Source organism: Entelurus aequoreus, linkage group LG05, assembly GCF_033978785.1.
Source record: "Entelurus aequoreus isolate RoL-2023_Sb linkage group LG05, RoL_Eaeq_v1.1, whole genome shotgun sequence".
NCBI lineage: Eukaryota > Metazoa > Chordata > Actinopteri > Syngnathiformes > Syngnathidae > Entelurus > Entelurus aequoreus.
In genome coordinates, this window is record NC_084735.1 from 30763226 (window position 1) to 30783010 (window position 19785).

Consider the following 19785-nt stretch of genomic DNA (forward strand, 5'->3'; position numbering starts at 1 on the left):
TGAAAACCATAACAGGAAGTGGCTGTGACATGGTTCTTGATTTCTGCATGAAAGATGTTCAGGTTGAACGTGTGTCGTAAGGACAGCCGTACATAAAGCCTCATCAGTTACCATGGAAGCCTATTCACAGTCAGGAAAAATCCTTGAGAGGATTATTGTGAGCATGATCAGCGGCAGGAAAAGCAGGAGGCAACAAAAGGATGAGGTCATGTGATGAGTAGTTAGTCAGGAAGCTTCCTGCATGATAACCTTGGTCAGCATCATTCACATGTCGGCTGAATCACAAGAGTGTGTCACACTCTTTTTCTATTTTTTTATTACATTGTTCTCCATCATTCCCAGAATGCTGAGTGAGTCAACCCAACTGTGTTAGCACGTGGGAGGTTTAAAACATGGCGGATGAGGGCTATAACAGGAGGATTGTAGGTGGGTGGCGGATACTTAAGAGGAGGATCACAAAAAAACAGTAAATCATGACCAGACTTTTTTTTTTCTTTCTGTCTGCTCTTTTAAATCACCATGAAGCAAGAAGCTTTGTCTGCCGGGAGGATTTTCTAATGAGGGGCTTTTTGGAGGAGGATGACAGGCCGCTTTGCCTGTCCTGTCCATGAGGAGGAGCGTTTCAAAGAAATGAACATGGTGCTCTCTGTGGAAACTAGTGCTACACTGCCACCCCCCTAGTCCCGAGCCCCGCTGGCATCTTGGCAGCACCATTAGGGCGTACAAGTCTGAAACTCTCATTATGTGAAGCACATTGAAAACCTCTAATTTAGGCTCCAAAATGAAACTAAACTGGGCTAAACGCACGTTGTACTCGATACTAAGACCCACCTTCATTTGTGGAGCAAATGCTCTATATCCATTATGCTTATAAATATTCAGCCTTTACAAATACACCAAAAAATATATAGACACAAGACCACAATGTATGCCACTGGGCATTGACTAGCTTTCTCTGTGTTGGGTTATTTTCAGTGTACAGTAAACTGACACTGTGATAGAAGCTGTACACTGACTACTCTAAAGAATGTCATACAAGAAAGATATCAGATATAATCACCACTGAGAATAGTAACATTAAATTATAAAAAATTGCAATACAGTATGAATAATCATAATATACTAAATAGGATGAAAGCTATCTCCTTGTCTTTATAGTCAAGTTCAGGCGTGTCATACTTATTTTCATCGTGGGCCAAATCACAGTTATGGGTGCCCCCAGAGGGCCGTAACAGTGAACAATATATGAATATAAATGTATAAGGATTACAAAATTGCCTACGCATTTGATTATTATTTTTTTTATGTACATTGTAAAAAAAAACACTTTAGATCTTACTGTTAAAAAAACTAGCAGCTCAGTCACCAGAAAATATTTGTATGAATATTTGTGAAAATATATATACATTTTGTGTGTATTTTTTGTACTGCATATTACTGCAAATAGAATTTTAAAATGGGTACCACTTTAGTTTTTACAGTAAATTCCGGCAACTGAGCTGCCGGTTTTTACTGTGAAATCCACGGTTGTTGTTTTCATACTGTATTACTGTAAATGGAAAAACGGGGCCAAAGTCTATTTTATGGTAAATTTATGGATAACTTGTTTTGAAATCATAAGTCAAGCAGCTATTTAGGAATGTATCTTTATTTGAGCAAAACACATATTTTGCAAAATATGATAATATATTATTTTGTTGCATTATTAGATAATATTAAAGTTTTAAACAAGTACAATTATATGCACTACATGTATTTTTTTATGTCAAAATGGAAAGAACAAATATATGTAGTAAGAAAATATAAATAACTTTATTAATGCATATTATTTCCAGGCTTTCGCGGGCCACATAAAATGAAGTGGTGGGCCACATTTGAGTCGGACACATGTGGTCTAGTAGCTATTTACCAAGATGGACAAAAATGTGTAAATAATGTCAAACAAGCTGTATATCATAATAATCATAATACATGGGATTTAGGTTATATTGTAAATATAACATATCAGTAATACCCTAGAAAAAAATACAATTGACCTGCAGTTATAATCTAACAAAATAGAAGTCTGTTATACTCATAAAATACCACTGTTTTGTGTCTTTCACACAATGACTACAAAACAGCAAGAAAACATCCTGTAGTATTTTATGAGTATGCTTGATGACAGAGAAGTGACGATGGAACACTGCCATCTGCTGGAGTTTCAGCGCATTGCACCAACAGCAACTATTTCCAACTCTCCAACGGACTCTGTGCCCATGCTAATGATATAAATGCAGATGAAACGTCTAATCATTTAAGGCCATCATATAATGCAATTTAATCGGATAAACTACATATTTTTAAACGTGTGTATCTATTTTCGTCACTTTGTTATTATGAGTTGCCTGACTTTGCCGTTTTAGCGCGTGCTTATTCCGAACATCCCTTTAACTTTTTTCAAAATAAAAGAGTAAGTGGATAAATAGTTTTTGGAATATAATAACATATTCATACTGGATGATTTAAAAGAGTGCATCACTCTATGGTTCACAATGTGTTCTAATATTAGGTTTAACCGAGATTTAAAAATAGTTGTGTAGCTTTTATAATGCTCTTAATTTGTAAACAAACACATACCGGATGTCTTGAGTTCAGCCTTCAGCGCGTGGGACTCACTAAAAAGCGGCCAGTGTATGTCAAGTGATGGCATGGTAGAATTCGCTTTCACACACAGACAGGTCCAGCTTCAGTTCATTTCCCACTAGTGACGGTCCACGGCGGTGTGTGAGGAGGCAATCATGTCCGTGGACGACGTGTACGTGCTGCGACCCTTCAAGCTCATCGCTCTGCTGTGCGTCTTCTTGGCTTTGTGTCTGGACTTGGTGGCTCTGCTCAGTCCAGCCTGGGTTACCGCCGACCACTTTTCTCTGTCTTTGTGGGAGTCATGCTCTCAGTCCGAGGCCAGGCAGCCTGAAGAGGACTCTTCGTGGAGCTGCTTCTCCACCCTCACTTCCGGTCAGAAATATTTCACTATTATTCTTTTGCCTACTCTTCTATCATTTCCCCTTCGTATGTGACTCCTGCGGTGTACTTTGCAGATTATTTTTTTTCACTTTCAAAGCATCCTAAATATGTAAATATTACTTTAGAAATAAATACACATACATTCTATATATACATTAGGTCTGTTACTGGAATAATTCATCAAAGTTATGTTGGTATTGCCTAATTCAAGGATTTTAATGTTTGTTGTTGACATACCAGCACACATAAGACGGCACCAAATGTAGTACTTCAACATCTATCCATCCATCCATTTTATACCGCTTGTCCCTTTCGGGGTCGCGGGGGCTTCAACATATATACCTTAAAAAATATATAAGTTCCTTTTTTTTTTTTTGTCTTCCCATATTAAATAATTATATTTATTTCTATTAAAAAAAATCCCAAATATTTTTTATTTCCTTTTATAGCTTATATTGTAGTTTCTTAGCCATAACTTAAAGAAACCTCATCACTGTAATATTGCATTATTTTTCACTTTGTTTTAACAGTTGAAGTTCCATCCCCATAATAAAACATAAATCATGTTTCTAAAACCACAAATTATTTCCATTTATTTTGATTTTGATTTTTAATGGTTTTATTTTTAATGCTGATTTATATTACATTCTTAAATGTGTTTTTTAAGGGTTGGGTATAAAATATATAAATACAAGGTTGTATATATGTATGTGTGTGTGTGTATGTGTATGTATGTATAGGTATGTAATCATACCTAATTACTATTACTACTAAACACTATTGTGTTTATTTTGAATAACACTATTTTAATGATTTATATTATTTTTAATGCTGATTTATATTGCATTCTCAAATGTGTTTTTTAAGGGTTGGATATAAAATATATACATATAAGGTTTTAGTGTTAGAGTGTCCTCCCTGTTTGGCACTCAGCATCAAGGGTTGGAATTGGGGGTTAAATCACCAAAAGTGATTCCCGGCGTGGCCACCGCTGCTGCTCACTGCTCCCCTCACCTCCCAGGGGGTGATCAAGGGTGATGGGTCAAATGCAGAGTAATTTCGCCACACCTAGTGTGTGTGGGACAATCATTGGTACTTTAACTTTAACTTAATATATATATATATATATATATATATATATATATATATATATATATATATATATATATATATATATATATATATCATACATGTACATACATACTAATAAACATATATACATACATATGTATATACATACATATATAAATATAAGGTTATATATATTCTGGGTATATCCATCCATCCATTTTCTACCGCTTATTCCCTTCGGGGTCGCGGGGGGCGCTGGAGCCTATCTCAGCTACAATCGGGCGGAAGGCGGGGTACACCCTGGACAAGTCGCCACCTCATCGCAGGGCTGTACTGGGTATGTGTATATATATATATATATATATATATATATATATATATATATATATATATATATATATATATATATATATATATATATATACATACATATATATATATATATATATATATATATATATATATATATATATATATATATATATATATATATATATATATATATATATATATATATATATATATATATATACATATATATATATATATATATATATATATATATATATATATATATATATATATATATATATATATATATATAATACTAGGGCTGTCTATTTTACAAAAACATCTTACGGTACATTAAACATAAGTTTCTTATTGCAATTTAGTCCTTAAATGAAATAGTGAACATACTAGACAACTTGTCTTTTAGTAGTAAGTAAGCAAACAAAGGCTCCTAATTTGTCTGCTGACGTATGCAGTAACATATTGTGTCATTTCTCATTCTATTGTTTTGTCAAAATTATAAAGGACAAGCTGTAAACATTGATTATTAATCTACTTGTTCATTTACTGTTAATATCTGGTTATTTTCCGTTTCAACGTGTTCTATCTACACTTCTGTTAAAATGTAATAATCACTTATTCTTATGTTGTTAGATACTTTACATTAGTTTTGGATGATACCACACATTTAGGTATCAATCTGATGCCAAGTAGTTACAGGGTCATACATTGGTCATAATTTAAGTTCTCATGTGTCCAAGGACGTATTTTCTGAGTTTATGAATATAATATGAATTTATAAGAAAAAACATTTTCTGACGATAAAACATATTGATGTTATCATAGTAGTATCGACTAGATACGCTCTTGTACTTGGTATCATTACAGTGGATGTCATGTGTAGATCCACCCATGTTTGTTTACATTGTGACGCCGGTGAGCTATCGTATCCTCCTACGGTGTGTAGTGAAGCATGCTTAGCTATTCCTTGTCCTGCAGGGATGATACTTGTAAGAAACATACTTTATTTGTCCCCATGGAGGCGAGAATTAGTGATTTAGAAGTAGCTAAAACACTGCCGACTGCAGCTGGACTTTAGCCGCTAGCTAGCTAGCCATGTCTTAAAGCATCTCTTCCTGAGGGCGTTTCAGTGTTATAGCTTCACCTTTATCGTCAGTTTTTAAGACAAAATGCGCCCATTCTCCCTTTTCTGTCTACACACTGTGTCTGCTTGTAAGTACTCCGTGATTGTGCGCTGCTGAACATGCTCCTAAAACCAGCAATGTCACGACGTGACGACGCGCCGTCATGCCTGTAAAAAAAAAAAATATATGGTGAACCGGTAATTTTCAAACAGAGTATAGTACCGTTTTTGATTCATTAGTACCGGAATACTATACTAGTTCCGGTATACTGTACAACCCCAATACATACATTATCATACACACATACATGTACATAGGGATGATACTCGAAACCGGTTTTCCCGGTTGTTCGATAAGAAAAGAACAGAGTCCTCGGACTCGCATCCCCTTTTGAGAACCGGTACCCGTTATCGAGACCACTATAGTAAAGAAAAAGAGTTGGTTCTTTATTCGAATCCCTCGGAACGAATCCCGTCCCGTGACGGGACGTCACGTAGCTCTGTCATTAGGCGCAGATAGGGAAAGCAGGAAAAACAATAGAACGCGCTCCAAGGTGTAATAAAGTTCAAAACAAAAGGTATAATCCAATGAATAACTTTACTGAGAGATTTGAGCAGGGTACAAACACATGACGAACACTTTTACGACCAACCGGAAACATAGCAACCAGGCTAGCAACGCACCTCCTTCACGGCAGCTGTCGCAACTTAAAGCAACCGCAGCACATAGTACATATATATGACATCTCCCTTTTTTAACTTTTGTTTTTCTTTCCTTGTAAACAAAACAAAATCACACTTATGTGTTGTCTGTCTAATTATAAATAATGCAGACAAGGCGTGTTGGCTGATTTCTTGACGTTTACTTTCACAGCGTGCTCATAACCTCATTCTCAGCTGCCGGTGGTGACATGCAACACTTTTCGGGGCTGCGCGCATGCTCGTCAATCCCGTTGCATGCTGGGTAGTGTAGTTGTTATTTTCCCTAGCTCATAACATCACATCTTTTCCCCTATAAAGAAAGATTTTAACTCAATAAAGTGTATTTCTTTTTTTAGCTTTAACTTTTAATTTTTTAGCATTGTAACCACATTTGCAAACAACTTTTCTCTTCATAGAATTTTCTTTCAATAAAGAAATAAAGTGCAAAAATTTCAAAGCATCATAGCAAACAGTTATGTCAAATAGCAGCAGAAGTGCACTTTTTGGAGAGCTGTATTATTTTAAGTTGTGTGCCCAAGGGACTGATTTTATTTAACACTCTATTATTATTTATACACCTATAGTGATCAAAGAGACAGGTTGTTTTTGGGTTAATGTATATATTTGTTTTTTTTTAAAATCCCACTTAATATACAGTACTTTGGGTTACAACAGTCAATATTTATTTATTTTATTTTATTTTTTTAGGGGGGTAACAGTCAATATTTATTTATTTATTAGATTTTATTTTTTTCTTATACAATAAAAGTGAGCTTTTGTTAAACCAAATATTGTGTGTTTTTTCCATATACAACAACCTATCTGGACTCGATAAGAGAATCGATAAGAGAATCGATAAGGAATCGGTTCGATAAGAGGATTCGATAATAGGCTCGAACTCGATAATTTCTTATCAAACATCATCCCTACATGTACATACATATAAACATATATATGTGTGTGTGTGTGTGTGTGTGTGTGTGTGTGTGTGTGTGTGTGTGTGTGTGTGTGTGTGTGTGTGTGTGTGTGTGTGTGTGTGTGTGTGTGTGTGTGTGTGTGTGTGTGTGTGTGTGTGTGTGTGTGTGTGTGTGTGTGTGTGTGTGTGTGTGTGTGTGTGTGTGTGTGTGTGTGATATCAGTATGAATAATACCTAAATACCGGAATACTATTGTTTTAAATGTTTTTTCTCTTTAGTTTTTACAAGCTACGTGCCATCCCTACCCCTATAAGAAAACAAAACAATGTCAATATTTCTAAAAACGAAAAAATTTTGAGTATTTTAATGATTTTCTTGATAAATTGTTTTTTTAATATTACATACTCAAAGTTGTGCTTTTTGGGTTGGATATAAAATAATTAAATATGAATTAATACAATACAATACCCTAGGTAATCAAATATTACCATACATTAAGAAAACGTTTTTTAAAATAAAAGAGAACATCCCAATTATGTCAATATTCCAAATGTGTAATAATATCACAGTAAAATATATTTAGTTTCACATTTTTAGATTAAGAGTACATATAAATTATGTCAGTATAACAAAAAATACATGTTTACATCAATTTCACATGTTTATCAGGCAATTAATCCTGATATGTCAACAGAAGGCTTCTGTATGGGCTTCTTGTTTTAGGATGCTAAAATGCTCTTAATATCACACCATTAAGCGAGAGAGCCTTAAATTATCATTACAGTCCCCGCATGATGAGAAATATTAGTTTTCTCAATATAACGTGTTAGTCCTTTTAGTGTGTCTTTTGTTATTGTAGGCTTGACGCACATTAGCAATGAGGTGTAAGACAGGACATGAGTGTGAAAAGCATCAATGATGATCTACTGTATGTAGTGACGAAGAACCAACAATCATGTGAGCAACAATATAAATATTAGGTTTTATTGTCTATTGGGAGGGAAAGGCATCCCTTCTGTGTTTGAACCCCCCATCCCGTCCCACACACACAAGAGCTGACACGTGCACATTTGCTGCAAGGTGTGAGCCCAGCAGGTTGAAAGGTCACATGACTACTTTGTTTACATTCTGCTACGTGTCATATGGTCAAGTGCGTTACTTTACAACGACCACTTTTTTTTAGCATGCAGGAAGGTAATTTAGTAATTTACAGATTTATAATGGACCAGAGTGGGTTTAATCTGCAAGATGTTTGCATGCGCACGCACACACACACTAGCCACAAAGAATGTAGAGGAAACAAGGCTTTGGCCCACGCTCTCATGTAGTGGAATGTGTGGGACTGAATGGGAGGTAGGTTTGTTGCTTTTGAGTGTCTGCAGATCTCATTAAAACAACAGTGTCGGGTTGGGGTCAGAGTTGACCAAAAGGCAGCAGCATACAGTATGTGCAAGCCCCACTCGTAAAGGCAAAAAAATAAAAGTCCCCACATTTCATTCCTTTTTAGAACTCTGTTTCCTCTCTGGCAGACACAAAAGAATAGAATGCACGTCATTGATGTTGTATTATTATGACCTTAGAAATATTAGCTGCTGGTGAGAGGGTGTGGATCAAAATTCAAATCACATGATGTGCTAAAGCTGCAAGCAAGAATACCTCCTGAAGGATAAGCCTTATTATTCAAATGCTGTGTTATCAGGGATTCCTTTCTCCCTGCCTCGTGACATATGAAGCTCACTGTTGTTCAGCTCATCCAATGCAAATGTGTCTTTAGAGCGTCTCCTTTCTCCTGACAATGACAAGTGTGGGGGGTAACCACAATACAAAGCAGGCAGGAAAGAAGGAAAGCGAGCTATCCAAACGAGAATCATCATTTCTTATGTAAATTAAAGTGCACTTTATAGACCAAGGAAGTGAAAATGAAATTAAAAAGGGGGATTGGAGAACATTTGTGAGGTCAAAGGTCATTGTATTAAAACATTCCAGAGGTGTTTGATGGGGATAAGATCAAGTTCTTCCTCATTAAACTACACCAGTTGATTTAGCCTGGAACAGAGAAGCCACTTTCCTTAAATTCTGTTCACACAGTGTTTTGTTCTGGCTAGAGATGTCCGATAATATCGGCCGATAAATGCTTTAAAATGTAATATCGGAAATTATCGGTATCGGTTTCAAAAAGTAAAATTCATGACTTTTTAAAACGCCGCTGTACGGAGCGGTACATATCCGGTAAAACACGGACGTAGGGAGCAGTACAGAGCAGTTGCGTCTTCCAGTCAGCAGCCCCTCCTCTCTCCCCTCTCCCCTCTCCCACACACAACACAAGAGTTGACGAATGCAGCATGAGATGTTTACTGGCGACGCTTGATGACCTCATCAAACCGCCGCGAACGGCGCATAACAACAACAAGAGTGTGTTGTTGCCGGTGCTGTAGCCGTGGCTAACAAGCGAGCTCGCTCGGTGACTAACTAACGACACCATGTCTATGGTTTGGGAATATTTTAACGTGTGTCTGACGGATAAAAAACTGGCAATTTGCAATGACTGCAAAAAGTTGGTTATGCGAGGAAGAACCAAGACGTCTTCCTTTAATACGAGCAATTTGATCTCCCACCTCTTCAAGATTCATAAGGAGATACACGATGAATACAAGCGGAAGATGGATGAAAAGCAAACACCGAAAGCAGCTTGCAGTGAACGGAGGTGCCCTGTCTCAACGCAGCATTTCAGAAGCTCTGGCTGACTGCTAAGCCACTTCAACCACTCACCACTAGCTTGCAGCACATTTGTGTTACTTATACAAATACGTTAGAGCAGGGCAGATTGAGCCCAGTTTATAATTTCCTGTTATACAGTATGCCAGGCAGTCTACTAAAGGAGGACTATGTTATTGTTTACTTTATTACTCTAGTATATTCTGGACTGAAGCTGTGTGCCTTCATTGTTTTTGTGGCTGTTGTTTTGAGGCATGTTTGGAAAAAAAAAAAAAAAAAAAAATGCACTTTGTGAAAGTCAAAGTATAGTATTTCCCATAGTTGTAGTGGGTATCAAGATTATCTCAGGGAGAGCATGTCCCTAATTCCAAGATGCTGTTTTGAGGCATGTTGAAAAAAATAATGCACTTTGTGACTTCAATAATAAATATGGCAGTGCCATGTTGGCACTTTTTTCCATAACTTGAGTTGAAGTTGTTCTCTTATTTTGGAAAACCTTGTTACTTTGTTTAATGCATCCAGCGGGGCATCACAACAAAATTAGGCATAATAATGTGTTAATTCCACAACTATATATATATATATCGGTATCGGTTGATATCGGAATCGGTATATAAGAGTTGGACAATATCGGAATATCGGATATCGGCAAAAAAGCCATTATCGGACATCTCTAGTTCTGGCTCAATATATCATATTATTGATTAATTTACTGATTAAGTGTTGTCCATCCATGCATTTTCTACCGCTTGTCCCTTTCGAGGGGTGCTGGAGCCTATCCCGGGCGGAAGGCGGGGTACACCCTGGACAAGTCGCCACCTCATCGCAGGGTAAATGGTAAATGGGTTTTACTTGTATAGTGCTTTTATACCTTCAAGGTATCCCCATTCACACACACATTCACACACTGATGGCGGGAGCTGCCATGCAAGGCCCTAACCACGACCCATCAGGAGCAAGGGTGAAATGTCTTGCCCAAGGACACAACGGACGTGACTAGGATGGTTGAAGCCGGGGATCAAACCAGGAACCCTCAGGTTGCTGCACGCTCTCCCAACCGGGCCAAAGCAGATGGACAACATTCACACTCACATTTTCACAATAGGGCCAATTTGGTGTTGCCACTCAACCTATCCCCAGGTGCATGTCTGTCCCCTTATTTGTGTTCATACTGCATACATCTAAACAGCATGTGCAGTTTACCCCTCACATTTCAGCAACCATTGTTAGGTCTGGGCCGATAACAAATTTTGCTCAATGATATATTGATCTACAAATTATTACTGATGCACAATATTATTGCCATTATTTTTGCCCGCACAATAAGTACAGGCATGTATCTAGTCGATGCTACTATGATTACGTCGATATTTTTTGGTATCACAACATCTTCTTTCATTTAAAAAAAAATTATATTATGTTTATAAACTCAGGAAATACATCCCTGGACACATGAGGACTTTGAATATGACCAATGTATGATCCTGTAACTACTTGGTATCGGATTGATACCCAAATTTGTGGTATCATCCAAAACTAATGTAAAGTATCAAACAGCAGAAGAATAAGTGATTATTACATTTTAACTGAAGTGTAGATATAACCTGTTAAAAGAGAAAGTAAGCAGATATTAACAGTAAATGAATAAGTAGATTAATAATTAATTGTCTACCACTTGTCCTTAATAATGTTGACAAAATAATAGAATGGAAAATGACACAATATGTTACTGCATACGTCAGCAGACAAATTAGGAGCCTTTGTTTGTTTACTTACTACTAAAAGACAAGTTGTCTGGTATGTTCACTATTTTATTTAAGGACTTAACTGCAAAAATAAACATATGTTTAATGTACCCTAAGATTTTTTGTTAAAATAAAGCCAATAATGCAATTTTTTTGTGGTCCCCTTTATTTAGAAAAGTACCGAAATAATTTTAGTACCGATAATGGTACCAAAATATTGGTATCGTTACAACACTAATATATATATATTAAATATTTGGATAGAATTTTATTCAACAAAACCAGTTTTCTTATACATAATTAGGGCTGCAACAACTAATCGATTATAAAAATAGTTGGCGATTAATTTAGTCATCGATTCGTTGGATCTATGCTATGCGCATGCGCAGAGGCAATTATTTTTTTTAATTTATTTTTCTTTATTTTTAATTTTTTTTATAAACCTTTATTTATAAACTGCAACATGTACAAACAGCTGAGAAACAATAATCAAAATAAGTATGGTGCCAGTATGCTGTTTTTTTCAATAAAATACTGGAAAGGATATAAATGTAGTTTGTCTCTTTTATCCGATCATTAATCGATTAATCGAAGTAATAATCGACAGATTAATCGATTATCAAATTAATCGTTAGTTGCAGCCCTATACATAACATAGAAAATTATAAGAGCTGTTCATCTATTTTTGGAGGAATCATAGGACTGGCACCCAATGTTATTAAAAATAATTGATTTTGAATCGACAATTGTTTTGAATCGAGAATCGATAATGAAATTAATCTTGAGGTGCCTAAAGATTCACAGCCCTACTATACCCTGCTGTTCCTTCTTCATTAGGAGTTCTACTTCATTTTAATTTCATTACACTTAATGCATTGACTGTCACGTTAATAAAGGCTTTAGTTTTAGCCCTAAATCAGCATGATATTTTATGGAAAAACTGCATATGCATAGAGAACAATGTGGGAGTCCACCAACGGCCTGTGTTCAACTTTGGAGATGGCAGACATTTATGAGGTGAAAGTGTTGACTGTAAAATGACTTCAGCGGCCACAAACCACAAGGAGTCAGCATTATGTAATATGCAATTCCACATCCAAAAAGAAATGAGACTTTTTTTATGAAGTCATCTCCATGATGTGGTGCAGGTCGTGCTTTGATGAACTAATGTTATTTATGTGTCGTCCTGCAGACTGGCAGATTGCCACCTTGGTGCTGCTGGTGGTTGGCGCCGTGGCGACCCTGGTGGCCTTTCTGGTGGGGCTCATTTCGCTGTGCCACGGCACGCAGAGAAAGCACTACCGCACGGTGGCCGTGTTCCTCTTCACTGCAGGTCAGTCTGCTCTACTTCCTGCCTGTCACATTCTTTTCTCCTCTGATTATGGAGAAACCGAGAGGCGGCAAGCACGCCCTCACCAGAACCACAAGCGTTTCCATACAGACAGGCTTTTATTCCTTCCAGAGCTCCTAAGAAACGAAGGAAAGAAGCGGCAGCTCGTTTCTTCTGTGGTGAGCAGCCCAGAGGCCCGCTCGGTCCGCGGGCCAAGAAAAAGGCAGCCGCAGAATTTTGTAGCAGAACCAACACAAGTGAAGTCACATTATAGAGGGGAAATGGTGACAACAATATCCATACTTCAATATTGTTATTAAAACACAAGGTTGTTGTTTGTGAAGGTTGGTAGAAACAGACTGGTAGCTTTGTGCTTATTTGGCTTGAGCTAAAGTTGGAACACCAACCACTTACTGTACATACTGTACAGCCACTTGACTTGTGCCACTTTCCATACTGATACTGTTGCTTTATTTGTTACATGGGACAATGCACAGTAATGAACATATACAATGTAAACGTGCCAGATTGGAACCAAAGGTTAATTGCCGTCTGTAGTCCTCAGCAGGTGATGGTAAACAACAAGGTCCATAAAAAACAGAAAAGTAAGACAGCATCAACATCAGGCATTATCAGTACAATAAAGTACACAAACTCAGATATAGTAATACAAAAATAAAAATAAAATGAAGACCCATATAAAACTGTAGGTCCTTGGTGTAAGTAGCTCTTACACGTGCACTAGAATAAACAGAATTTTTTATATTTCCAATTTGAAATGTACCCTGATGGTGCGTTCAAAGACTCATGGATGTTCTGAAACACCCAAATAATAAGGCATCTTGGAAGTCACAATTTGTTCCAGATTTTTCATTTAATTCTTTTTTCATTCACTTAATATAAAATAAAAATAACTGATACAACAAGTCATGAATGAAAAGAAGTAGAAATAAGTATAAACTTATAATACCTAATGTCTTATAATACTTATTACAGACCAACAGTTTGATTATAATGTGCATCTTAGTTGTAGTTTCCATTACCAAATAGGAAAGTGTTGATATCGCCATGTAAAATCGCTAATGCTAGTCAGTAACATGTATATGGCAAATCCAATGTAAGGCACTTTGAAAAGTGGAGCCTTACTTTTGAGCACTATCTATCAGGCATGCTTTGATGGCATGCTTTGATGACAGGAAATACACCTGTTTTCCCGCAAAGTGTTTGAGCCGGTGTTGAGTATGCAACCGAATGCGAGGTCATGCGCAACAAAGGTATCCAAATATAATACCTTTTGATTTTAGTTGAATGGAAGTCCATTTTTTTTTCAAAATATGTTGATTGAATTGTAAATTTGACTACTTAAGTCACTTAAGGTCAGCAAGTTCAGTTCAAAACTTTGGAGACAAACATTTTTGCCGCAAATTCCTAAAAACACTGGAGTGCTCCTGTTGTAAGGAGGAACTTGGACCACTGTTAACACTTTGGCAAATCCTTGCATTGACATTTTAACCTTGCTAGCAACGTGGGTACAAACTTGTGATTTACATAACTGAGGTGTTCCTCAAGGCACCCCTTTATAAGTTTTCTTCCTTTTGGCAGTTGAAAAAATTGTTGTTATGTGATTTGTGTAACTAAGGTGCTGTAGCTTGTTTACTTCAAATCCAGTCAGTAGTCTATCGTTCACCTTTTTGTGTGATATCAGTGGTGTTCCTCAAGGTTCTATTTTAAGTGCCTCTTTTTTTCATTATTTGGGCTATTCAACTGGTGGGCCGCGAATTCAGTTGAAAAAACTTGTGATAGACATATGATTAAAAACACTAATGTGCTGTCATAGGGATGATCTTTGACTAGCTTTTGTCCTCCTGTAACTCTGACAAAATAAATACAGTAGACAAAAATCCATTGTCTACTGTAGAGGACGCTGGTTCTTAGAAATATGCAAGATAAGCTCAATAGTAAAGGGACAAGTCCGCAAAAAATGGAAAAGATGTCAAATTGTTGTAATGATGGTGACAGTTTGACCCTGGAACTGATTATTTATACTTCCCATATTTCCCATGGAGTAAAAAAAAATCTAATTTGCGACATATATAGCAACCAGTGACATTTGTTCGCCGCGTGTGACACGGATGTAGCAAAAGTCAAGCGGAAATGTGTTTAATGCAAGGAATACTTTTGAATGTCATTTTTAGGGAGGTTTGTGAGGAATCTTTGTCCTTGTTTTCTCTATAAAAACATGCAGCATGAAAGGCCCAGTGTGTGCAGTGGACTTAATGGCTGCACCACTGCCTGCTAGCCATTTACTGAAAAGCATGGCAAGCCACTGTTATTCTTTCCTGCGTGTAATTGCTCCAAGAGCAGAGCAGAGCAGGAGCATGTTGGACCCCCGTTCAATGCCCCTCAGCAGGCCTGTGTGGTATTTATTTTCTGTCCAGAAATATGACCTCAGCTCGGTCTGGGCTCCATCAACACGGCCGCATTCTTGTGGGCTGCCGCTCCAATATGGGAGGAAGGAAAGGCGGGGGGGAGAAGTCGCACTGAAGTCCTCAAGATCCGCACAGCCTTTACTGAAGGAAAATGACTCACACGATGATTGAAGCTTCCTTCTGTGTCGAGGTCCAGCGTCCTTACTGTCTGCTCATATAAACACTGCGCAGGATATGCAAATACAGTATATGTTCGACCACCACCATGAAATTTTGTGGAGTAGAGACACACGCTAAAGAAAATCATTTTGGTGCAAGTCTGTATACAAATGCAGATAAGAGATGGGTGCATTTTTTTTCTTTGTTCCCCATTGCTCAAAAATATGCATTTACACCCCAGCACATTTGCAATGTTCTCATTTTTAAATAGTAAATAATGAGTTGTTTTTATAGTAACTTAAATGGAGAGTGGTTTGATGGCACTATCTGCAGAAGAAAAGGAGTGTTGCACCTTTGAATCCAAGTGAATTCACTCAATATGTTCTTGAGTGGAGATGCTTTGTTGTGTAACTGCATGTTTTTAAGTACAGTGGAACCTCAATTTACGAGCTTAATTGGTTCTTGAACAGGGTGCGTTAATCGAAAAGTTGGTAGAGTAAAGCACATTTCTCCATAAGAAACAATGTAACTATGAATATTGGGTTCCAGCCTCGACAAAAGTCCACATTTTAGTGAATTTCCGTGCACTTTGAACATTAAATATTAAACAAACATAACAAGGAGGTGATGGATCGATGTTCTCTTTATTAACAAGTCAAAAAACAACAACGGCAAACTAAACTGTCCTGTATGCGTTGCTCTGCTAACACACGCACACATAAAAAAGTCCCTTTGGTGCCCTCGGAAATTACAAAAATCCGTAACTTTAACAACCATATTGCTACAATAATAAACATTTAAAGAAGTACAATCCACTTGCATTTACATTGGCAAATAAGGAGCTGAAGAGAAAAAAGCAGACAGAGTGGGAGAGCGTAGGGGGTCGGGGGAGGGGTTGTGTGTTTGTGTGTGTGTTTTCTTATTAGGCCCCTTGTACACTACCCTGGATAACCCCGGCTAAGGTTATCCAGGGTAAATCCCGCCTAACCTTATCCTTGTCCACACACACACAATGGTTGTTTAAGACCCCCTCCCCCCCTCCGTCAGCCGGCGCAACGCGACCTAGTACGCATGCGCGGAAAATGCGCACGTCATAGTCACCTCCAGTGTTGCTTTGTGTGCAAGTTCTTAAATTTAACTTATCTGAATAATATCCAGTGTTGTGGTATTTCAATTAATTGGAATCCAGTGTGCTGTGGGGCCCTATTGTAGTGAATCACACCTGAGCCATCATAAATTAATCAAATCTTTCATGGACACGTGAAAGTAAACAATGTGATAAAGAACATTTTACAACAATCAATCTAGGGATCTAGATATCTGGTCAGGAGACTCCTCACTCTTTTGCCTTCACCTTCATTGTCCATTCCTTTTTGGTGACTTTATATACTCTGGACCTAGACTTTGAGTCCGCGACATACATGGCGGACAATAACTGATACAGTCTGCTTTGCCAGTCCAAAAGCATTTGCCGTTTTTTGTAGTCTTCACTCAACGGCCAGGTAATACAAAGCACACGCTACCTTTTTTATCACATCCACGGGAGCTCGCATTCTCGTTGTCTCTCCTTCGACAAATGGACAACGTTTTTCGGTAAGTAGAATCACAGCTGACCTGGACATTCGAAAGTTCTCTTGCTGTCTGAGAAGTGTTGTATCCCAAATAGCTGCAATCGCTTTCTCCTAAGGTATTTATGTGTGATTTCCACAAGCGTCTGTACATGTAGAAGAAGGAGAAACACAGGCATGTCTAGATGACTCGCCTTCATATTTCCAGTGGTTAGCTCCGAGTTACGAAACCGCTTAATTATGAAGCTGGCTGTGGCGCGTTCTTTCTGATGTCATTTCCTGTGTGGGGTCACAGTCTTTCTGGCATCACTTCCTCTCCGAACACAGTTTGTAAACGATCAATGAGTCCATACAAAGCTAAGAGCCGGAGATTCAAGAAATACGCGACGCACTTACCCGTGTAAAAAAATTTCCGAGGAGGGGGACCTTAAACGCTGATGTAGTGTGGCTGAAACGGGGCTTAGGCTAAATAATTATTCGTTTAAGGGGTTAAACGACTTAGTGAGGCACTGCTGAATAAGAGGTAGTCTTTTCCTCCGCTGTGAAATAAATCTGCTATGGCATCTTTTCCCAAAAAGTCCGGTCTTGTCACAATTAAAACTTGCTGTGGTACGAAGCCTACTTGGCTGATTCTTCCATATTATTTGCGAGCGCCATTAATGTACTCTTTTTCTTACGCGACACTTACTGAGTGGCCATAACAATTCATTACATTAAGCTCATGATGCGGACACGTTAGTTACTGGATGCTTTCTAATAGGCATGTGCCTTGGAGAGTTTGTATGTGTAAGTAATAGGCAACTATAACTTTCTGATACTAGTTTATATTGACAAACGTGCTGTTTTAGGCTGCAATATTTTTAAACTAAGCACACTTACTACGTTTGTCTAGCTTGTGCGCTATTGTGTGCGTAGCTGTTGTGTAGTAGCCAATAGCCTCCCATGTTTACCTTTTGCAAATGACATCACCAGAAAAGACCATCCTATGTGTGCTTATTGGAAGACATTTAGATGTTACTATCCCGTTTTACTCAAGTAAACACGCTGCAGGACTGTTTTTTGAGTTGCAAGCTGACATAATCCGATACTTGTTTGTTTGCTGATATCACGCCGATATTTAGCATTAATATAAGATCTGCCTTTTTCTGTCATTGTTTTTGATAAAATTTCATGACATCCAATGACCACACAAGTTAAATAATAGGATTATACATGGTTTCTTCACTAGGAAAGGTGTTAATTTAAGAATGTACTTGTTATTTATGGTTGGAGTTTGTATCTGTGTGCAAATGGAATACTTGCATTAAGTTTATACAAACATCTTTAAAAGTTATTTATTTAAATAATCCAATTTGTGTATGCTTTGGCATTGGAATGTACATTTTATGTAATCTACAAATGTATCTAATTTGTGTCTTTTGTCCACCCAGTTGTGCTGCAGGCCTGCGCCTTGGTCTTGTACCCCATCAAGTTCATCGACGGGACGGTCCTGCAGACGTATCACGAGTTCAACTGGGGCTACGGCCTGGGCTGGGGAGCGACCATCTTCATGCTGGGCGGAGGAGTCCTCTTCTGCTTGCGGACGGACATATACGAGGACGCCATGTACTGACCTGGCAGCCTCTCTCTCCACACACACACACACACACACACACACACACACACACACACACACACACACACACACACACACACACACAACTCTAACTGTACATAGAACTCTCTTGGTTATTTTTAGTCAGACAGCGAAGACCCTAAACTAGGCCAGGCCTGTTTGTATAGAGCCCCCTCTCACTACTGCCCCAACACCTCACTCGGTATCGGAGGGAGTTTTCTGAATGAGCACGAGTTGCTGGACCTTTCCACCGCATGGTGACCTACATGGCTGTCCATTGTCGGACAAACAGAGGACGGTCTCCTGAACATTTAAAGGCACCGCTGTGTTATTCCTGTAGCGTTTCGTCATGGCACCACTATCCTCTAACATATATTTACTAAGTGAGCTTTCATATATGCTGGATATTTATAGTTGGTCTCATATAATGTAAATGTGTAAAAAGTGTTTCTACATGAAGGACGTTCTTAAATAAATTTTTAAAAGGTGACGTTTTTGATTGTTGTATCCTGACACCTGAGGGTAAAAAAAACCAACAACTCTGACCTTTGACCTACATGTAAAAAAAGCATGAGTGCCGCCCCCACCTCTTGGCACATTTGTCATTCACTAGTACACAGTCTTGTCTTCATTTGCTGTGTTTATGTTACCGAGGCTGCATGTTTCGTGTCGCACGTCGTCAGCCTGGTGTGAAAGCTTCCACCCCTGCAGCAGCTGCTCGCAGAACCTCTGCAGCTGTGAAAACTGACCACTTGGATTTTCACACGAGAATGAAAACTCACTGGGAAGATCCCAAATGTCTTCCAGTGTGCAGTGATGCTGCATTTTAATGCAAATGGTACTCGGGGGGCTTTTTTAGCGGTTTTCTTATAACAGCAAGCTGAAACGTGAGCTGGTGGTTGCATAACAGGAACGCTCGCTGTGCAATTTTTGGGGAATTAGGAAAATAGAATTTGGCTAGGATTACTTCAAGTTCAAGTTATATTTTTATTCGGACATTTAAACATTTGACAGATAAAGAGAAGACGTGTTTAATATAGATAGTCTGAAATGGAATAAGCAGAAACTAATGCTTATTAAACCTATCCCAGTGT

The 19785-nt window shown here is 38.0% G+C and overlaps 1 protein-coding gene across 4 annotated transcripts; it reads left to right on the forward strand.

Annotated features, from left to right (window-relative positions):
• Window positions 1-2632: 2632 nt before the first annotated feature.
• On the forward strand, window positions 2633-19196 carry LOC133650465 (transmembrane protein 47-like). 4 transcript variants are annotated; one of them, XM_062047724.1, is made up of 4 exons: window positions 2633-2997; window positions 12783-12923; window positions 18507-18706; window positions 18749-19196. In XM_062047724.1, exons 1-3 carry the CDS (start codon window positions 2781-2783, stop codon window positions 18686-18688), a joined length of 540 nt encoding a protein of 179 aa, XP_061903708.1. In that variant the 5' UTR covers window positions 2633-2780; the 3' UTR covers window positions 18689-18706; window positions 18749-19196. The 4 variants fall into 4 exon arrangements, with proteins under 4 accessions (XP_061903708.1, XP_061903710.1, XP_061903709.1 ...); XM_062047726.1 differs by having other exon boundaries at window positions 18755-19196; XM_062047725.1 differs by having other exon boundaries at window positions 18759-19196.
• The last annotated feature ends 589 nt before the right edge of the window (window positions 19197-19785 follow it).